This window comes from Chinchilla lanigera, unplaced genomic scaffold (assembly GCF_000276665.1).
Source record: "Chinchilla lanigera isolate Chin_1 unplaced genomic scaffold, ChiLan1.0 scaffold00047, whole genome shotgun sequence".
In the NCBI taxonomy this organism is placed as follows: Eukaryota; Metazoa; Chordata; class Mammalia; order Rodentia; family Chinchillidae; genus Chinchilla; species Chinchilla lanigera.
Window position 1 is genome coordinate 6,735,292 of NW_004955448.1, and position 17,776 is coordinate 6,753,067.

General features: G+C 40.4%; 1 protein-coding gene across 4 annotated transcripts in view; it reads right to left on the minus strand.

The window, feature by feature from the left end:
* The window catches only part of Plch1 (phospholipase C, eta 1), a 226,203-nt gene that overhangs the window by 146,407 nt on the left and 62,020 nt on the right, over positions 1–17,776 (minus strand). The window contains exon 1 of one of the 4 annotated variants that reach the window (XM_005393067.2): positions 10,130–10,558. The exons of the other annotated variants lie outside the window; for them this stretch is intronic. Coding sequence (XP_005393124.1) covers positions 10,130–10,172 — 43 coding nt within the window. The 5' untranslated portion in view covers positions 10,173–10,558. Of the gene's footprint in view, positions 1–10,129; positions 10,559–17,776 lie in introns of those variants that run through there. 4 annotated transcript variants of the gene reach the window in all.

Genomic DNA, 17,776 nt, shown 5'->3' on the forward strand with positions numbered 1-17,776 from the left:
AAGACAGAAAAGATCATATTTCAGCAACAGACTACATCAGGAAAAGCAAGGAATAGCTTCCAAACAAAGAAATTATTCTAAATAGCCAGTGAACTAGCAAGGCAGTAGAAGGACCAGCTCCCACTAAAAATGTACAAAAGTGCTCAATTTCCCATATCTTTGCTAATACCGAGTGTCACCTTTTTTTTAAGCCTTTACCAACTGGGTATGGTAAAAAAAAAAGGGCCTGTCAAACAATTAAATAACACAGTTAAATACATTTTTTAGTTCTCTTCCACTGTATTTTTTAAAATCACGCTCTCTGATCTATGGAAGAGTCTAAGGATATTCACTATCTTTAGTCAGCTTACAGCAGGCTTACTTCATACAGTCGGGCCAGCGACTAACAGCAGAGTAACTTGTGGATCTGAACAACTTAGCATGAAAGAGTCAGCACACATGATTGATTACATACTAGTTCTCCTCAAGGAGTAAGGAGGAACAATCTGGGATTATCATAATTAAATGGATAATCTGTTTCTGTATTTATATATTCGTTGTGTCTAATTAAATTCAGCTAAGGATTTAACTTCCTGCTTTCTTGGATTTTTTCCCACACCTTTGTCTTTTGCTTATTTTTGGTTTTGGCTATTACAGTAGCGAGGTAAAGGGATAAATATACAAAGAGGCTTAGAGGAAAAATACGAGCAGGAAGTTGATGGAGGCTGTCAAGCCTGAGAGAAAAGAAACCTTGAGACAGACAAAAGGTGAGCACCACCTTCGGAAGAGAGGTACTGAAAGGAGCAGGCTGGTACCAACGGGGAAAGATGCAACGCTTAGGGAAGGCCGGTGTGCCCGGCACTGGCAAGGACGCGTCGAACACCTCATCTCATCCATCCTCACAACTCTCTTCAAAATATATGAAATCATTTTCTTCTTTTCCCCTTTTCTTCGGGGAACAGGGGTGCAGCATGGTCTTGCTGACTAGCCTCAAATTTATGAGCCTCCTGCCTCAGCTTCCTGAGTGCTGAGATTATAGGCATGTTCCACCACAACCTACAAAATCCAACCCAAGTGTGGTGGTGCATGCTTGTAATCCCAGCACTCAGGAGGCTGAGGCAGGAGGAGCACTGCAAGTTTGAAGCCAGCCTGGGCTACAGAGTGACTTCAAGGCCAGCCTGAACTGCATAGCGAGAAACTGTCTCAAAAAGACAAACCCCCCCCAAAAAAGCCAGTCTGCACCACAAAGAAAGACTCTGTCTCAAAAAAAAGACACTACAAAATCCATATTTTTAAAATAAACACGTGTCCAAAAAATAGTGAGGGTCTTGGCAGGGTTGAAACATATTATACAGAATGCCAGCACTGCCATTCAGTATTAGAAATTGTAACCACGATGGGAAAATATTAATAGCGAAACCTTGACAAAATGGAAGCCTGAGATGGAAAATTTCTACAACAAAACCAAAGGTGGTGTAGATGTTACTGATGCGTTATACAGCAACTATTATGCCATTTGAAACACAAAGCGTTGGCCAATGGTTGTGTTTTACTTGCTCCTAAACATGTGTGGCACAAACAGTTTAAGAGTTCACAAAGAAAATAACAAGTGCAAAATATCAGAGAAATTTTCTTAGAGGATCGCGACTAGAACTCCTAAGAGGTCATTTACAGCAGAGGAAAAACAAAACGCCTCTCCAGGGAACTATGCAAAAAAATTGGGGGGCACACTAGTGAGATGAGCTGAAGAGGCAGATGCAACATCACAGAGACCTACCACAACAGAAAAACTAGACAGATGTCAACTGTGTCCTGCAAGAAAGGACAGAAAAACAAAGCATATGTGCTAAGCAATAGTTGTGTACAGAACATGCAGTTGCCATGTGTGAGGGTTACCTTGATTGAGACAGTTGAAGCAAAGATTACTTCTGTGGTAGACTTTTGTTTGTGTTTACATTGACTTCACATAGGTCTTTATTTTTGATGTTATCTTTTAGGTTCTGCAAGCAAGTAAACTGCTAATGTGAAAATGTTGATTTCATTTTAAGCACTCATTACATTTTTGATATTTTATGTTAGTGATATCTTATTTCTATGTCAAATGCATGTTGTACAATATTATAGGAAGATCCTGACAAAACAAGAGAAGAGAAGAGACAAGACTGCCACATAGGAAAGGAAAGCTAAGCACATGTGCTGGCAGTGTAGGTAAGATGTGTGCATGGAACATGCAGTTGTCGTGTTAACACCGTCTTGGGTGTGACATTTGAAGCAAAGCTTATTTTGTTGTAGAGTTCTATTAGTATTTTCATTGTACTTCATACAGGAATTTATTTTTGATGCTATCTTTTACATTTTGAATGCAGACACAGCTGACATGAAAATGTTGATATCTATTCTAAATGTACAGTACATATTGAGAATTTAATACTTTATTGGTATTTTAGGTTCCTGTTAACTACGTACTGTATAATATAATAAGAACCTCCTATCACTTCTCGGCCTTTTGGCTAAGATCAAGTGAAGAACCTCCTGACAAAACGACAAGCCCACTGAGATATCAAGTATGTCCTACAAAAAGGTAACGAAAGCAAAACTCCTATGCTGGTAGTGTAAGCAATATGTGTGCATGCAATGTGCTGTCATCATGTGTGAGACGGGCAGAAGAGAAAACTGAAGTAAAGGTTATTTTTTCTGCAATGTGCTATTGGTATTTTCATTGTAGTTCATGTGAGAATTGTTAGATGTTTCATACCAAAAATCAGTTGATGTTGAACATTTTAATGCTTTGTTAAAAACACTCAATAAATATTAGGAATTCACTACTTTATTTTGGTGATACTTCTTCCTGTTAAGTACTCATTGCTAAACACAATAAAACTCATAGAATTAATAATTCATCAATAGAAATATCCTAAAGGATAAACTTGGGTCTGACAGACCCATGTTTCTGTGCCTTTATGACAAAATTAATGACACATCTCTGAGTTTAGAGGGACAAAAAAATCACTAAAAGCATCTTGGAAATATCCCATCACCCGACACAAGGGCCCACAGCTGGCTCCAAGTTCCTGACGGCTAATTCAGGGTGGAGCCAGGCTGCTACCAACCCCCACCTCTTATCTCCAGGGATTTGCATGAAGTTTTATAAACCACATATACCTAGCTATTTTCTATGAAAAAAAACAATATGGCGTGGCAAAACTGGGGAAAATAAGACTAAAACTATAAAGAAGAAGACTTTGTAGGGCAGAGATCACAATGAACAGAAGCGTGGATGCCCGGCCTGGAAGAAGTGAGAAGCGCAAGCACCAGCAGAAGTGGGGAGCTGTACGCTTCATTCATTTTATTCTCCTCTTCTCCACCTGTGCATACTTGGCTTTTGTTCACCATTTCTTCAGAAGGGGAAATGCACAGTCTTGAGATAGAAAACCGTAGATAAACAGTGAGAGTAGAAAATAAGCAGAGAGTGATTATCTACCATGATCAAACAAGGACAGGACGGACCAAGCAAAGTTTCATCTTATTTTAAAAATGAAGAGATAAATGAGAAACTTGAGAGGTTACTCCTCCCCCTCGCATGCACTAACACGTAGGCATTCCTACTCCAGGTGCTCCCCACACCTCCTTTCTCTCATTTTCCTAAGTGATTCTATGGGTGTTTCACTTTTTCAAGCCATCAATGAGAACCTGAGAAAAGAAATGAGTAAGTAAGAATACATAAAAAGAAAAAACAAAAAATAAGGTAGTTATAAAAATCATAGATATTAGCCTCAAAAGTTCAAGTTCAGTATAATATCCACTATATGAGAGACATTTAGATTCTAAGCCCAGTTAGGATCCGAGTTCATGCAGAAATAGAAAGGTAGGAGACACAACTTCCCACATGATTTGGTATTCCATTATTTTGTTGGTACCCAAAAATTTAATTCCCATATGAGACCTGAATTACTGACTTGACTCCCCTGTGTTTATGAACATGGGTGCGTGTTACACGCTCCCAGAGGAATATGGATCCACATGACAATATTGACCACACCTATGTCCAAGGAATAAGGAGTAAGAGACGTGCAGACAGATTCCGTTGAGTACTTAAATCAGTATCGTTTGAATATTTTCAAAGCCATCAGGTATAATTTGGGCAATCAAATTACAGAAAGTATAAATGAAGAGGCATGCAGTTAGACACAAAAACATGTGCAAAATGAAACTGTCAGAGAAATAACAAAATTGTCCCTTAAAATTGCCTTTTTACTTGTCCCTCCTTTTCTCTGCCGATTTTGTATCTACGCTGGGTTGGGAGGTACCTGCTAAGTACAGTCTCTCAGGTTCTGTCTTCATATACCCTCCCTGAAAGCACAGGTACTACGTAGGTCTTAAGGAAAAGCAAGAAGCAACAGATCACTGGATTAGACAAAAACTAATGTTACACACATCTGTAACCATGACTTGTTCTTTAAACAGATCAATAGACGCCATCATTTACCTTTCTTCAAAGAGACAGCTGAAGTAACTCTAGCTCACTCATGGTAGCTTCTGTTTTGTTGACATGTAATTAGAGAAGTAATGGATCATTTGTCAAAACCTCAATGACCAGGGTTCATGGCCTTGGTATGCCTGAACCCCTTTCTCAAGTAGATTGCAGGACCCTTTACCTCTGACTGTTGAATCTGCTTTTCTCAGCACTTGTAAACTCTTTTTCCTGAAATCCTGCTTCTATATCAACTTTTTATTCCAAAGCATACCATTTTCTCTCTCTTATTCCTCAGACACAGCCCAAATTCCTGAAGGAATCTTAAAAGCCTGTGTGATCTGGTACGACCCCACCCATTCTTACCAACGCCTCCCTATGCCAGCCCGGAGTGATCTACCCCACCGTGTGCCTCTCTGCCTCCCACTCAAAAGGAACTCCTCTGCAGTCACATTTTATCAAGGGAACACCATGGCAACCTGTCAGTTGAGGGTTGGCACACCCGGAAGGAAGGAGAAGTTAAACTGAGATGCTTTCATAGAGACACTAGAGACTCTTCCACAAAGAAGGCAGGTGATTTTTCCTGCCTTTGTAATCTACCACCTCCAAGGTAGTAATAATGCTAAGAGAGGGAACATCACTGCCAGTCCAGACTTCAAAGTCAGCCAGCAGGATTAACGTGTCAGCACCACCAATTACAGTAGGACTTGGAGCACAGTCTTTGCTCCCTCTGCACCTTAAATCTTCGTCTCTAAAACGGAGATATCAACAACTACACCCACCTTCTAGAGTTCTGACAAAGATCAGTAGTTCTCAACATTAACAATGGTGTTTAGTTTTTTCTAATGAAACTGATCCCAACATTTGCTATAGAAATATCTGAATTCTGTCCTTTTCTTCAGATCCTATCCTCTGAGACAGCAGCCTTAATTAAAATAACTTAGCGAGTTACTTTGCTCTGGTGAGCATTTATATAGTCTTAGTAATGCAAATGTATATAGTCATAATAACATAAATTTTCTCTCGATATTAAGCCTTTTAAGTCAACCTATATCAAAGCATAGAAAGGTTACTTATGAGTGGTGAAAAAGAACGGGAAAATATTATAATCAAATAAGTTAGTGGGGATTTTTTTTAAAAGAATGGTAAAGGAGTACTGTGGTCATTAGGTACCGTGTTCTAGTTGGAAGGGCATGCAACAAAGTATAAATGAGGGGGGTGGAGTTGTAGCTCAGTGGTAGAGGGGAACTTAGCATGCACAAGGGCCTGGGTTAATCACCAGTGCCCCAGAAAGTACAAATGAATTGTTGAAGTGACAAAGGTAACCAATTAAGCACCTGAAAGGGGCACGGGAGCAGTACAGTACAAGTGAGCTAATTCTTCATCTACCATAGAAGAAAACCCACAGATAATACAAAAATCTGAGAAGACAGTAAGTAGCAGTATACGTACATCATTTAAACACAGCAAAGGAACCTACGCAAAGTGACAGTAGATAAGTTTAAAGTAGTTTATTTGAGAAAAAGATCAAGAGGACTAAGAGGGACAGCTATGCTTGTGTTACACGTTCTGTTATTGTGTTTAAAATTTACACGTTGTTTGTTGTTGTTGATGATGGAGAAAATATAATGCAAAGAAGTTATACCAAGTAAAAACCATAAAATTAACCCTAACAAGAAATGTGACAAGCCCTAAATCTCTACTGACTTGAGAAAACCTAAAATATGATGAATCCCATAAATGTTTCTGAAAGAGGACTCAATCAGTGCTCTAGTTGGCACTTCTCCTCAGCTATTCTGTAAATGCAACACGATTCCAACAAAAAATCCCAACTGGATTATATTTGGAACTAGACAAGCAATTCTAAAATTCTGCCAGAGTAGAAAATACATGAAATGAGTCAAAGGTCTTTTTATTAAGAACAAGGAGAAAGAATCTGCCCTCACAGATAGTTCAGAAATAGACTAACAGATCTGGAGACAGAATAAAGCATGCAGGGCTGGGGATTTAGCTCAGCGGTAAAAGCGCCTGCCTGGCAAGCGCAAGGTCGTGAGTTCGGTTCCCGGTACCGGAGAAAAACCAAAAAAAAAAAAAAAAGAATAAAGCATGCAACATTCCGGACATCATTGTCTTCATTAAATATGGAAATAGCCACCGTTAGCACAGCTAAATGAGAAATGCCACGGACTTCCCTACCCTGTTATATTTGGGCTGCTTTTGCAAACAGTATGACAGCATTCAAACCTAAACCCTGCCTCCTGAGGAGGAGCACTCTCAGCTTTTAGGGGAAATCACTTTTTGCCCGTTGGAAAGGAGGAACGGGGATACTCATCATTAAGCAGAATTTTGTCTTGTGAATGAAAGGTCACAAACACGTTAACTTTCTGGTCAGGAAGTTACCTTCGTACAGCTGGTCTATTCCAGATGCAAGGCAGCGGCTAGACAAGTGCATGCAGAGGAAGAAGCAGTGCAAATTCTAAGGCAGACGGATCGGAGCAAGGGACACTGATGCAGACTTCAAACCAGTGTTTCCTCGTAAGAGTTCACTTAGCTGACAAACTCCTACTGGGATTATCATTTTCTTACCTCCTCACTGCAGCTGCCTTCTGGTCTCCCTGGTTCCAGCCGCACCCTTCCCACCATCAGTCTCTAAATTGCTATCAGAGAGATGTTTCTCAGACTAGAGCCTAATTTACCTCTCACCAGCTCAAAAGCCTCTGCTGTCTTTTTCAATAACATCCAAATCCCTTCACTTTGAGTACTAGGTCTTTTTAGAACACCAGGCCGTTGCCTATTTGTTCATCCTTCTTTACCCACCTAATGCAACCCTCCTCATCCTTCAAGGATCTGTTCAAATGCTACCTCCGGAAATCCTATGCTGACTGCTCCATGCTCCGGAGAGCCCTGGATCCCTCCGACCACAGGATTATAGTCATATCAGCATGTTTGTGCACCAGACTGGGAGTTACTGAGAGGTAAATACCTGTATATTCCTAACTAGCCCCTTATAAAGTACTCCCTATGTCTGTATTGCACAGCATCTCTATTGACTATACCAATTAACTAGTAGGATTGAGGAAATCCACAACAAGCTCAACTATCCCTCCCTAAAAAGCAGCTTTGTACAAAGAATTTAAGTGACATAACATAAATGAAATCACAAGTATCAATATTTTGTGTCTCCTAAAATCAAAAATTGAGACAACTGAAGAAGGTCTGTCCAGCCCCATGATCTGGGAACAGAAGGCTTGATTCTGGCCTCAGATCTGCTCCAAGACTTCAAGAAAACTGTTCAGCATCCCTGTGCCTAGTTTTTCTTCTCGTTATACAAGAATGAGATTGTTGTGGCTTCTCCCTGCTCTAGAAATCTAGGACTCACTCCTACAGTGGCATCTGCCCTTCCATAAGGCATACAGCACACGGCTGGCATGTAAGCCAGGAGGAAAACTAGCAGCAGATGGTAGCAAAGTGCTAGGTCAGAGTGCTGCTACTTGGCACCCTAGAACAATACAATTGCTTTTCAATTAAAATAGGTGAAATGTACCTGATCCTTATTTCTCAGTCCACATCACCCTACATTTCTATAGTGCTTTTCCCTTTCCGTCTCCCAAATGCTCTCAGAAACGTATACCAGTGACTCTTTTCACAGCTTCCAGGTAAGCAAAGAAGTGGCAGTGCTCTTTGTTTTTTTTAACAAAAAGGAAGTTGAAATTCATAGACATAACAAGATTATAAAAACATGTGCCTTAGATGCCTCAAGCTTGCCCCGTTTTCTGATTTTATGTTACAGCTCAAATTCTTACCTTCTGTCCCTGTTGAGTCACTGAGACAGTTCTCCAATTCTAGCTCATGAGATTTAGTATGTTATGCTGAATTTTAAAACAAATAATAACTGCAACAGGAATTTCCTAGATATATATATATAAACATAAAATGCAGGATCAAATGTATATTTTACACTTAAGACAGTTTGGAGAGTAAGGATATGCCACCAAAACTCTGGTATCTCTTCTCTGGTCTTCCTGTCTCTGAATGAACATTTCTCCGCTTCAAAATCCTGCCTATTGAAACTACTTCCATTAATGCCACTGTTTAATAATGCAACTTTGACTGCATGAGAATTCAGAATCTAATAATCTGACACACTCCACATAATTTAAGATGTCCCTCTTAAAACTGATCTGAAATTCATAAGAAGTATCTCTCGAAACATGGTCTTGCTGCCAACTGAGATAATTTTAAAACTAACATGGACAGTCAGTAAAGAAAATTTTTCATTCAGCAAAATAAGTAATTAAAGCAAATCCAAAAATCTTTTAAGTAAAATATGAACTATATGCTTAATTTTAAAAACTCTAGTAAAATCATCTGTATGTGAAAACACCTACTTTGAACAAGATACATGAGTCAATGCTAAAAGCTTGTATGACTAGAAAAATTATTCCAGATTTCCATACTATTTAAGAATTGGAACTTTATTTTAACTTCAATCTTAAATACCGTCTTTTTTGTGATGAAAGTAACAGAAGTCACTTTCATCATTACTTCCATGATGTATACAGACAATCCTGACAGCATGTTACGCAATTCAGTTTACTCCTACATCCTGTAAACAAAAGAGTTCCAAGACATACTCAAAGACAAATTTGAAATGAGAATCACTCTGACAGGCTGCATATGGAGTACACCAAATCTTATCTTCTCTCTGTATAAAACCTCCTTCCCAGGCTTGGAAAAATCCAGACATATTCAAGAAAGCTCAATCATGATACAACTCTATTTCTGAATAAAAAAAGCAAGTCTCACTGCTGACACTATGAGCATGCCACACTGAAGTCGATACCATAAACTAGCAACAATCCAGACAGGCTCTCAGATCGAGCTCTGATGTGATAAAGTTACATTTGAGTCAATGCACATGGATAGCCTGAAATGACAGATGAATTTCAGCTTGAGGATAAGTTTAGAAGACATTTCTTGACATGTCATGTATTCTGTCTGACCAGGCAAGCACATTTCTTAGAATTCAAGAACAATCTCCATATATTTTAAATTTCTGATCTCTTAACTCATACTTTAGAATGTTTCCCTCATGCTCCTGGAACTGACAGATAGGCTCTGAGAACATGATACACGGATTCTGCCTCCATTTTATCTGTGCTGAATACTCATGCCATTCCATTTTATAAAGCCAATTATGTGCACTAGCTGTGACTATCTTTAATTGAAACAAATCAGGAATCATTCTGTCTAGATCACTGCAGAAAGTTAAGATATAACTTTATTCATCATTATTCAAAGTGAGTAAGACTTGATCATGTTTAAATTAAAACCCACTGCTTCTAAGTGTCAGACAAATGACATTTCTAAGCATGTCTGTGTTCTTCGCTAATTACCTATGAATATAAATTATTTTCTTACTGACTACTTTATTATAATCATGTCCTTTCAATGTGTCAGCATGCGTATTCTGCCATTATAAAAATATACATTTACAAGTAAGCCCACTTTACCTAATCACAATATTGCATTACCTTTTTATTCCATATTGAAATATATCTCAAATATATTGTTAAGAATGCAAATAAATCTCAACGAAACACGAAATAAAAAAGAAATGCTTACCATCTTTTTCTATAACTATTACACTTACCTTAAAATTAGTAGTATGAGTCTTACCTTTTTCTGGACTTAAGTTTTTATACACTTCAAGGTCTGCCATTAAATTTAATAATGCTACACATTATTGGCCAGAGCAGTAAAATTTCTCTAAAGGCAAAGCCTTTTTCTCATACACATCTCCAGAAAGGGGAAGGGGGAAGGCAAAGAAATCCTTAGCAGCCCCCAGAACTTGGCTCATGCCTCCTTTCGTAGCATGATGAGATCTTCACAATCCAGGCTTTACAGTATGGAGAAAAGAAATCCATGAGATGTGATTACAGAACTTTGTCCCAAAGTGAGAAGCACAGGCAGATAAGCACACTGGAAGCATCTGCTCAGGGCTGCTGCTGTTGTGGGAATGCAGGCGCCGTGGCTACTTTGGATATGAGACTTGCATGCTAGAGCAGCGCTCAGCGCCCTCGAGGCATTATGCAAATTTAATGTCTGGGAAGAGTGGGTCTTTAACCATCAAAGAAGCCCTCTTCACCTACGGGGGTCACTGAGAAATACTGATTACCGGAGGAGTGACGCAGGCTGAATGCAAAAGCTGCACAAGCACACACCCTGAGACACATAGAGGCACACGTGCCTCCGAAGCAAACATCCCTCCACCAGAGGCAAACAGGACCCATTAAGAAATGAGCTGCGTGCAGTTTTCTGCACTATAGGCTACTCTGCTGCCAGTCAGGTGACATGCCTATTTACTGAAAGTGTTGAGGTTATTCCTTATTTTCTGTCCTTACTTCACATACAAACGTAGCAGTGATCATAGGACAGACTGGAATGCTTCCAATTTAGAAGGAAATGTAGGGACAGTTTCAAAATACTTAAGCAGTGAAGGCTACTTCTCAGGAAAAAGAAGTGCATGTCTGTGAGCAAGGTAAACAGCATGAATGGGTCTGAAAGAGTCCACTTTTAGTGAATGAACCAGCATATTATCATAGTACAATTTTCAGCAACACATATAAAAGCACTATTTGCAAATCTAATCAACTTCTTTAAAGAGACAGGTAGAGAGACGCACAGGTATCTCAAGGCAATTCACTGTCATCTCGCATATAAACACTGTAACTAGGGCTCGCCTTTCTAAGCGTCAACTCCGCTGCTCCCAGAAATCAACTTCAAATCCCACCCCTTCTCGCCATTTTCTTTTCCCCCACTTTCCCCAACTCTCCTGTGTCCCCGAGAACTCCCAGCATCGACCATTCGGCTCAGGCCAGTTTCAGCCTCTCTGCACCCTTCCCACCGGGCCACCCCACCCAGACTGCCGATGGCTTGACGCCAGCGTACAAGCTCTACCCCAAGCCCCACGCACCTGTTCGCAATGCGCATACCACATCCCCCCCATTTCCAAACTCCACTATGTACTCTGAAATGCTTCTGAGAAACTCAAATGTTAAAGGTGTCCTTTGTACACAATCAGAACAGCTTTCTTGCAAGACTGAATCTATATGACACACACAGAGCCGTACAACATAGCCATTTAGGTCTTAGAAACCTGCATGACTGGCACACACAGCCACACAAAATAACTCTCAGAAATCTACCTTCTTGGGATCAAATCCTCTCACTGCCACCAAAGGGCTGTGTAGCTGGACAAATTACTCAAATTCTCTGCTCCTTGGTTTCCTTATACAACGGACATCCCAACAGGATAACTTCAAAATGTTATTGCAAGAATTTAGTATGCATAAAGTGCTTGGACTCATAACGTTATGCATCATTACTATTCTTAGTCTTGAGATTCCTTATACCCACCCAGAAAAACAGTGGACTTGATTGTACAAACTAACCTGTAGTTTGGGCATACGGTGGCACCCCGAAATTAGAGATCTCTCAGACATAATGACTCCTGTTAAATAATTAAAATGTTTACTACTCCCAGGAAATCTTGTATAAAAAGACAATGGTGTTTCCATAACACGTCATGAATATCCAGAAATGAATTTCTAGTTCCTTTGGCTGCCCGGAATCATAGGGTTCCAGAAAGCCAAAGGTATCTTTGGGCTAATCTCCACTCAATCCAAGTAAGAGGTGAAGACCAAAGTTCTCCCAAGGAAGGTCTTCTAAGACATTCCTTCCAAACACGCTGCAGCCAATCCAATTTTGAGGTGCCACTGCAAGGGACGATCAAGAGAGGGCAAGAAAAGAAACCGTTTATCACTCACTTTACCCACAGGAAGTCTTTTTCTTTCTTCATCCTTCTCCAGTCCTCTAGCGTTTGAAGTATCTCCAGCTCCTCCCTGAAAAGGCTGCCATGCAGGACTGAACACGGAGCTCAACAGCACAACACAGGGCAGGATTATACCTGAATGGGTCCCCTGTACCGCTGAGGGCCAAGCCACTCACATATCTTGGGTGAGCACTGGGTGGCTTCACAAGGCAGGCACGGCCCATGAGTCTGACCACAAAGATCAACTTTTGGGACCCATAAATATCTACTCTTTATTAAATACCTAGGGGGCTGGGGATTTAGCTCAGCGGCAAAAGCGCCTGCCTGGCAAGCGCAAGGTCATGAGTTCGGTTCCCGGTACCGGAGAAAAACCAAAAAAAAAAAATAATAATAATAAATATTAAATACCCAATTCTTCAGCTGCAATAAATGGTCTATCCAGCCCATTAAAAGACTCACAAAACTTAAACACCTACCCTAAAGTCAGCAGGGACAGATCTTCCTAATAACCACACCTCCCTAATCACTTCCTAGTATTCTCCCAACAGAAGGTTTTATATAATGCCAAGATGAGGCCAACAAGCTTTGAGCAGTGGTGCTTCCTCTGGAAGACCACTTCAATACCCAGGCGGCCTCAGAATTTAAACTTCTGAACTGTAACTCTCATTTGAAAAGTTGGAGCTTTCTCCAGATTAGTTCTAGCACAATATTTGGCATATAGTAAGTAGCTTGCAGACGCTAGTTAGGCTCCTCTATTTTTAATCATTAGATCTAACATACAGTTATCTTCACCAATCAGGTGAGAGAGAAAAGCATGTCCAAATTCAATTTTAAATTTACAGTGAGTGAAGAACCTCAAAGTCGACCTGACTATATTTTCCTCATCTTTTACACCTTAATTCTCTTTCTGATTTCTCTAGGAAACATCATATAGTAAAAGAAAAAGAAAAAAGCAAGGGCTTTGAAAGAAAATAGATCAAAGCATAAATCCTGGACTTTTCCCTAACTCACTGCCATCTTGGGGAAGCAATGGGTAAGGATAATTTTGAATTTCACGGAAATAACAAACAACTTTCTAGTGTAAGTATGTCCCATGTAATATTTCCTGTATTATTTGTTAAATCTGACAATCCTTATGAGTGACTCTCTCTAAATTCCTAAGACTAAACATCATCACGTGGGAATTGTACCTTATTTCTGAGGAGTTAATGAGCCAGCAGAGGGCTCTGGCACCAGTGTCTGAACAAGTAAATGTTGAATAAATAGAAGCTAAGGAAGCAAGCGAATGACTCCCCCAATCACCGGTTTGGCATAACTTCAGTCAAGTCTCAAATGAAAGAGGTCTGTCCTACACTCTCCCCTCTCAACCTCACCACTGAAAGACTCTAAACTGAAATCAACTCAGAGTGAAAACACAGACTGTATCAACTCCTGGGACTCCCAGGCCCAGCCACAAAACCTGACACAAACATGGCCGCCATGTCAGCATATGAGGTGATTCTTATAAAAGCTCCCACTCATCAAGCACTTCTACAAAATCATCATCTTCTCATAGCTTTATAAAAATGCTGCAATAAGAAATCAGGATTAACGTTTCACAGGCAAGACTGATATTCAAGTCAGACAAAGTGTCCAAGATCACAAAGCGCTGATGGAAGCTGATGCCAGGCCAGGCTCTTCCCACTGGCTCCATGCTTCAGGTCATGGGAAACATCTACAGCGTTTTCAGCTGAACTTCAGAATTCCTCTTATTTATCTCAGTAGGAGAATATTCCCACATAAAGCCAGAAGTTGTTAGTGTCTCTGGCATTAAAAAAAAAAAGAAAGCCAGAGATGTTTATAAGAAAAACAGTCTGTAAAGCTATAACTCCAAATTATCTACTCCATTTTTTAAGCATCAGTACAGTTTTTAATCACAAGATACAAAGAAATACAAAACTAGTATAAGGCAACAGCTCAACCAGACAGTCTCCAGGTCACGCCTGGCCACACTCTCCTAAGGCGGTCCTCTGGCACTTTGCTCAAAACAAAGGTAGTGAGGCGAGGGATGGATTTCACAGGAAATTCACATACCGCTAGGAGACTAAATGGAGAGCATAAATTATAGCATGTTTAATGAAAAGTTGTCAGGCAAGATGCTGCAAGATTTATAATAATGATTATACTAATTTTAGTTAATAATTATTACAGCTGGAATAGAACGCTCTCGGAAATAATCAGAAATAAAATCTAGGTACATGATATTTGCTATAAAAATAAATAAATACATACATGCCTATCAATAAAGGAAAGATTAAATAAACTATACATGCACACTTTGGAATACTATCTAACCATTAACCAGGTCTGTAAGATGCTGCAGTTACCTGGAGAATATTTGACACACCTAGTTAAAAAAGGGGATACAGACTGTACACACAACATGATTTTATTTGTGTAAAACATGCATATACATACACAGAATAAATATTATAAAACTATATGGGAAAGGTTATTAATAATTATCTCTAGGTATTTTATTTTCTGCATATTTTACCACACAATACTTTTTTAGAATGAGCAGTATTTCTTTTACATCAATATACTGTCTATACTTTATAAAAGTATAGACAGTATAGTAATACTCAGCTAGAGAGACGATAACCTCATCCCCTCAGTGTCCTGTAGTGATGGAGAGCTCACTGAGAATTGTGAAGTCTTCTACAGCTCCTACTGTGTTCCAGACACTGTTCCTAGCCTTGTGTGTACCTTAGCTCATGCTTAGAATGCCCTTAGTGATTGGTGAGTTAGGTACAATCCTGTCCACAGCTTCAGATGTGAAAGCTGAGACACAGAGAGATTAGGTTAGTTCTCTGAGACACTCCGCAAGTGAGTGACAGGCCGTGGCTCTGCAGCCCCACAGTCCGACCCTAGAGTCAGGTCTGGATCTTCACTGTCCCCCAGGCCCAGGTGTGGGAGATGGGTTCTCAGCCCGAAGTTCTCCAGGTGGGGAAGAAGGGCCCAGGGGAGGAGCTTAGGTCTTTGGAGGCCTGCCCTCCAAGAGGATGCTGGGGTCCTGGCCCCTCTTCTCTGTTTTGCTTCCTGAACCCCATGGACTATGCAGCTTCCTCTGCCACACACTTCCACCATGATGTTCTGACTCACCACAGCCCAAAAACAACAGGTAAACCAACCATGAACAGAAAGCTCCAAAACTGTTAGCCAAAATAAACCTTCCTGCAACCATACATAAAAGCCAAAGTTCTCAATATATATTATATAATGAAAATCATCAATGCAGCTATATTAACATGAAGTCACAACAGAATTTTCCAATATATGCATAAACCTATAGAGCTAGATGCAGAGAAATCCCCACGTGGAGCCTCCTGGGAGATATTTCCAGGGTAAGTAAGTACATTTCCTTCCATAAGACAGCGGCACCTACCACTGAACTACCTGTCTGAAGCCCCTTGCTTAGTCCCTAGAATGATGTTCTTCCAGATCATCCTCGGGACACTGGCTGCCAGTCCTTCAACAAGCCCCTGACCACTCAGAGCCGTCTGCGCTAATGAGCTATCCTGAGTAATATCTACCTGTGAGCAAGGCACAGTATCATCCCATTCCGTGGCCTGTGCACATCACAAGGAGTTTAAAAAAGAAAAGAGCTAACTGAAAGGTTAGCAACCCAAGCCCCTGGGTGACTATGAATAATCCATGAGATAGACAGGAAATCTGCTCTCAGTTTATATTTAAAAATGGACTCAACTCATTAGATTAAAGCTATAGTCATTGCAAGCTTGGAAATGGATGAGTGAGAACAGGAATCATAGATCATCATAGATCATCAATTTAAAGAAAACCAGCACAGTACAAACCTTTGGCCTTTTGAGGAAATCACTATTAGATGAAGCTCAGAATTCCCTGTCAGTACCATCCCAGAAAATTGCTAGAATTTTTGCAGTAAGCCCTGGACAACTGGAATACTACTGTAAGCTCATTTGCAAAGAAAAAGTTAGTGTTCCACTAGCAAAAGTATATGCAATACACCAAAGTGCTTAGCGACAGTAAGAACTGCGGTCATCACTCCTGCCTGGTACTTGTACTCTATTCTTTACAAACGCCTTTTAGGAACACGTCCATCAAATGAACTTGCTCACACCTACCCACATCTATCTGAAGAAATCGTCTTGCTACTGTAGGTAAGGATGCTAAGCCTCAGGAACTCTCCATGACTTGCCCACAATTATTTTTAAAAAAAGGCCCTGGGAGGAAAATTAGCTGAAACTGGGGTTTCTGATTTAATCCCAGTGTTCTTTCCCCCCAAGTACAGCTACCATGTATAATGCCAGGAGCAATTAATGGCTGGACAACAAAACAACACAGGACAACCAAACACTTCCAGCTGCAAGCTCAGGGCACCCCCAAAGGTTCAGCTGAAAGCAGATGAAGACCGGAGGCTTCCTGAACAAAGGCTGAGAATGGCTAACGTGAGACTTTGCTCACACAGCAGGCTTACCAGTGCTGTTTTATCACTGGGGAAACATAACTACATATTCTGGTATCACAGAACATGTCCTGTGGATCACATATCCTTGTCAGATAAACCAGTTCGGATGTCTCCTACATTAAGAACCTGACATGCATCAGTGGACAGTAACTGCTACACGATTTTAAGCATCTGAATCCCCAAACAAACTGAGCATTATGCATATTTAATTCCGCTATGTTTCACAGGACAGAGACGAGCCACTGTTTAGACCAAGTGCCTCTTTGAAATGATGTTTCATTGATGATTTATCGATCTCCTCTTCAAGATGCTTGGCTTTGAAGTAAATTTTTTCAGGATTTGTTTGAAAGATCTGACTGTCGATCATGTCACTATAAATTTTATAGGTAGCATAAAAATTCCCAGGCACATCACCGTCAGTGATGAAGGTGTCAACATAATTCAAGATAAAGTCCTGGATAGGCTCAACCTTGGATTTCAGCCTGAGCAAACCGTGAAAACAATGGAGATCTCACTGGCAAGATTTTACCCACAGGTCCTGTAAGGGACCCAGCAGCTTACAGCCAGTGAGCCCAGAAAGCACTTGAACAGCCTCTGGGGAAAAGTCGAGAAATGTGAAAAGTCAGCTGACATTTGGGGTTTGTGAACTCATATCCAGGTATAAAGAAGTACCTGGACTTGGTAAATCAGGACCCACTGTTTGGATAACTTCCATCAGTATTAATTATGCCATTAGCAGAGCGGAATTAACCAGAGATAGGTAGGCACATGGGACGCTCTACTGGTTGTTGACAATGACATATAAAACAAATGTCTACCCTCCAGGCCAAAACATTCACAAGAGTCTCAAAGCTTAAGTGGTTATTTATTCAAACCCGCGCCATTACACTCAGGATGCAATTTTCCCCTTCATAGGGAACCCCTTTCCTCCTCTCTTGGGAGCAGCAGTTGGACACGGGAATGTGAAAGCCCAGAACACTCCTCAGCGCATGTGTCCTCCAGC